Source organism: Penaeus vannamei, chromosome 29 (assembly GCF_042767895.1).
Source record: "Penaeus vannamei isolate JL-2024 chromosome 29, ASM4276789v1, whole genome shotgun sequence".
Taxonomy (NCBI): Eukaryota; Metazoa; Arthropoda; class Malacostraca; order Decapoda; family Penaeidae; genus Penaeus; species Penaeus vannamei.
In genome coordinates, this window is record NC_091577.1 from 907,135 (window position 1) to 912,134 (window position 5,000).

The 5,000-nt window shown below is 33.4% G+C and overlaps 1 protein-coding gene across 3 annotated transcripts; it reads right to left on the bottom strand.

Moving 5' to 3' along the window:
* Window positions 1-67: 67 nt before the first annotated feature.
* LOC113808794 (zinc finger protein 665) lies at window positions 68-4,137 on the bottom strand. 3 transcript variants are annotated; one of them, XM_070142160.1, is made up of 2 exons: window positions 3,933-4,137; window positions 68-1,835 (listed from the first exon to the last, which is right to left on the bottom strand). In XM_070142160.1, exon 2 carries the CDS (start codon window positions 1,440-1,442, stop codon window positions 489-491), a length of 954 nt encoding a protein of 317 aa, XP_069998261.1. In that variant the 5' UTR covers window positions 1,443-1,835; window positions 3,933-4,137; the 3' UTR covers window positions 68-488. The 3 variants fall into 3 exon arrangements, with proteins under 3 accessions (XP_069998261.1, XP_027216084.2, XP_027216085.2); XM_027360283.2 differs by having other exon boundaries at window positions 3,848-4,137; XM_027360284.2 differs by having other exon boundaries at window positions 3,842-4,137.
* Between the last annotated feature and the right edge of the window lie 863 nt (window positions 4,138-5,000).

Below are 5,000 nucleotides of genomic sequence, written 5' to 3' on the forward strand. Positions count from 1 at the left end.
ATCATTTTGATTAATCTGTAATCAGAATTAATTTACATGGATAAATGGGGAAAATTATACAGAAATAGTTTACATAATTGTTTATTTCAATATTGCAACTGTAGTAATCAAACATTAAGAAATTACCCAGGGGGGTGTAGGTAATTTTGATTCGCAGTGCTCTTATTCTGAAAAATTAACGAACATACTTTTGTATACTGTATACTTACTCTCACACACACACTCACACACTTACACACTCATACTCTCACTCTAACTCACTGTGTGTGTGTGTATGTGTGTCTGTGTGTGTGTGTTTGTATGTGTGTGTGTGTGGATGCACAATAATATACATGGATATATTTTAAAACAAAATGTATTCTGCATTACTATATGTATCCGGCATGTACATATAACCAAGAAAATGTGCATTACATAGTATTAACAAAGAGAAAACAATACATATGTAAGTTCCTTGGAACTGTAAATATAATTAAATTGCATATTCTTCATATTTCCAATCTCTCCAATTCTACCTTCCAGCATTTCAATCCAAAATACAGTTTCTTATCTAAATGCACAACCATATGATCCTTTAAATTACTGTCACAACTATAGGACTTACCACATATTCTACATTTACAGTGGTTATCACATGGATCTTTTCTTTTATTGTTCTTTATAGTGTCTTTGGATCCAATTATTTTGTTATTCAAATCATTATTCCTACTTGTGTCATTCATGTTTGTGACTAACTGATTACTAACTTTCTGAAAACCTTTACATGCAGATTTTGTACAAAACCATTTGAAACTGTCTCTAAAATTTGTCATAAGTGGATTGCTTTCACACTTTTTCACTGTCAAGTCTTTGAAAACCAGAGTTCCATTGGGTATTGCATTCCTTTTACCTCTGGTGGTTCCCTGATCACTTTCTGAAGCTGCCTTTCTGCTTGATGGAACAGCCTTTTCAGTTATCTTTCCTCTGACAGAGATGGATTTGCCTTTTGCTGAGTTTGAGTTTCTATTTGATGAGACATACTTTCCACTAACCAGAACTGACTTATTACTCAAAGAAACAGCTCTTGCATTTGAAGAGATGGGTTTTCTACTTGGTGAAACACAACCAATATTTGTTAAAGCATGCTCATTTTGTGTTACAAGTTTATTTGCTACCAAACCATGCTTCCCAGTTGCTAGTCCAGCTTTTTTATTTACAAAAACAGATTTACCATTTGCAGTGATGCTCTTACTGTCTGAGAGCGGAAAATGTGGTATTTTCTTTATATTGTGTAGCTTTTTATTAGAGCCATCATTATGCCTGCTGGATTCCGCACACATATTACAGAAACAAGATTTCTTTGCACCATGTATTCTCGAGTGCATTTTAAGACAGCTTTTTCGACGGAATTTCTTTCCACATACTGTGCACAAGTAAAATTCCTCTCCAATGTTGAGTGACATTGTGGGTATTTACTTCAATTTAAATTTTCCCTAAAAAGAAAATATATCTATCAGCATTCTTCAAATAAATCTATACAATAAAAAATATAGAATTTCAAAAACAACATAAATATTTTAAACGGCAGCATGATGTAAGTAACAGATTCAAAACAGGAATGAAATTATTCAAAATAAGGGCTTCCATACATACATTGCCAAATCTAACAAACATCTTAACAATCGCTTGGCATCATGACACTAACAAGCCTGTAATGTTAACTTTAACGTTTGTTCTAAACATTTCTCTCCATCAGCATGGCAAACAAAAACATGGAAAAAATTTACTATCTATCTTCATGGAACATCCTCCTTGAAATAGTGTAAGACAATGCACATTCTTTCACCATTCACAACCTGAAAAATAAGAAAAAAAGTTAGAAATCTATGCTCTTCATCATGTGCCCCATTCCTGGCACAGAAGTAATGCCCATATTTTGAAGTTAAGAATTAATCGCTGTTATCAGAAAACAATAAACATCCAATATAGAAGAAACATTCATTTATATCAATTGAGTACTAAAAGCAAAGAGTAATATGAAATACAAAATGGGCTAAGTTGATTATTTCAGATGTTATAGAAAATGAAAAACTTAACCTGTAGGCAGCCCAACGCAAGAAATTGCAGTTTAGGTAGGCCCTAGACTGATCTAAATCATAGCCTATTTATCCTGCTTTAAATCAAAGTTCAAAGACGTTCAATGGCCACTTTCTGTACCTCTCAAAATGAGCATAGTCGTTACAAAGCATAGGGTAAACAGACAGAAAGCAAGTACAAAATAAGTTTTATACAATATAAAGCAGTTATCTAGATACAATGCAGTGTTATACGTACAGCTATCATACCCATACTAAGACAGAAATATGACTGAAACTATAGTATCCTGGAAGAGCTTGTGACATAGCCTGTTAGAACATGCCGAGTTGTTTTATTTCAATTATTTTTAGCAGCGATAGCAACTATCTGATACCAAAATGACTGATAATGGCACTCTACTGTATGTAAAAAAAAAAAAAAATTGGTTCAAATAAATATCAATCTTAATGGGGATTAACATTTCTAGCAATTAATAAAACATCCTTATACGAGAAACCATAAACAGTTCAGTGTAGTATGCTGGAGAAAAAGGGTAATGCTTCTCTGGGTCAAAGAATTATTATCATAATCATCATTTCCATTATCATTATCATTATCATTATCATTATCATTATCATTATCATTATCATTATTATTATTATTATTATCATTAATGATAATAATGATAACAATAACTGCAACACTAACAATACTGATAATCAATAACAATAACAATAATGATAATCATTAACAGTAACAATAATGATAATGATAATGATGATTATCATTATTATCCTTTTTACTATTATCATCATCATCATCATTATTATTAATATTATCATTATCATTATCATTAGTAGTAGTAGTAGTAGTATCATTATTATTATTATTATCATCATTGTTACAATAATCATATTTATAATTATAATAAAAAATAATAATAACAATGAAGATAATGATAATGATAATAATGATAATGATAATGATAATAACAATAATTATAATATTCATAATAATAATTAGTATTACTATGATAATAATGATAATAATGATAACAATAAAGATGACATTGATGATGATGATGATGATGATGATGATGATGATGATGATGATGATGATGATGATGATGATGATGATGATGATGATGATGATGATGATGATGATGATGACAACAACCAATGACAACTGCTAAAAAAAACAGTTTATCTACATTATTGGCCAGGAAATTATTGCTAGCTAAGAAAAGGAAAAGTTATATGGGTATTTGGCACTGTCTATGTACAAAGTTTTGTTGTAAGATGAGGAATGATTCTTGTGTAAAAGAAATATTTGTCACAGAAGTACTGTTTTTTTTGTTTTTTTTTTTAGTGAAAACCTCTATACACAAAGAAATTGATACAGAAATACAACAGAGTGCAGTCATGATGACTTCATTGATCAAGGCAGTTGGTATCTTTCTAAAATGTAGTATATATATCAAAATGTAGAATACATTTTAAATGCTATCTTCTCTCTACCACTTTCCGAGGAAGCACTCAAAATGCTTTAGCTTTCCTCAAATTCCTCTTTGAATAAAGGTATAAACAAATCTAAATTTTTTTTTCAAAGGTCCTCTAAACTGGACTCCAATAGCAAGTCGCCCAATATTACCCCTTGGAAGTTGAATGCACGTGATAAAACATTTTATACACGTGTACCAGAAAACCATATACACGTGTACCTGCAAACCAACACTAAATACCAATTCACGACCATTAAAATGACACCCATCCCACGTATCCCTTACTATTACCGCAGGCGTCGTCCGGGTCCATTATGGAGAGGCCCCAAGACCCATTTGCGGGCTGCCCACTGATAGATCAACCCTGCTTGCTCACTGCCACAAGATGGCCCTGGTCCATTTGTTGTAGTGTGAAGTGTTGTTAGATATCTGTACGTAGAGAGGCGGCCATGTTTGTTTATAGTGCGTGTCCGTGGGATGTCAGTTCGAAATTCTGGACTTTTGACATCTTGGTCCTTTCTCCACCTTGAGATAGTAGATTGCAATATGATGTTTTTTTACCGTCTGTGACCGTAAGAAAGCACGCAAAGAATGGATAAACAAGGATGATTTTCTTACGATTTGGATAGAGGGGAAAATAGCCACGTTTTAGTCAAAATATATTATAATATGAAAGCTACACACGTTTTAAAGACAAGAACGTGAGATAGTAAGTTCGATACAGAAGACAGAGTTATGATATCTTATAATTTTTATTTCTTGAAGAAAATGACAAATTCCGTCAATTTCCCTTCATTCGTTTTGAACCATCTTTTGAGCTTGCTTGTTCCAACAACTTTTTATAAACACTAAAGCATGGATAACCTTGTTTTTAGCCTAAAGCCCCAACACGTAAATGGTATGATATATGAATCTCTCTCTCTCTCTCTCTCTCTCTCTCTCTCTCTCTCTCTCTCTCTCTCTCTCTCTCTCTCTCTCTCTCTCTCTCTCTCTCTCTCTCTCTCTCTCTCTCTCTCTCTCTCTCTCTCTCTGAATGTCGTAATCACTACACACACAAACAACACTTTTTATACATTTTATATGTTAAAGATGTTGACTTTTATTACGTTTAAAATTCAAATTCGGCTTTTATAATGTCTGAACTAAATAATCCTATTATGCCTCTCTCTCTCTCTCTCTCTCTCTCTCTCTCTCTCTCTCTCTCTCCCTCTCTCTCTCTCTCTCTCTCTCTCTCTCTCTCTCTCTCTCTCTCTCTCTCTCTCTTTCGTCTCCTCGTCTCTTCTGTCTCTCTCTTCTCTCTCTCTCTCTCTCTCTCTCTCTCTCTCTCTCTCTCTCTCTCTCTCTCTCTCTCTCTCTCTCTCTCTCTCTCTCTCTCTCTCTCTCTCTCCCTCTTTCGTCTCTTCTCGTCTCTCTTTCTCTCTCTCTCTCTCTCTCTCTCTCTCTC

Coding starts and splice junctions, on each gene's coding strand:
- LOC113808794 (XM_070142160.1), bottom strand. CDS start 1,442: ATGTCACTCAACATTGGAGAGGAATTTTACTTGTGCACAGTATGTGGA.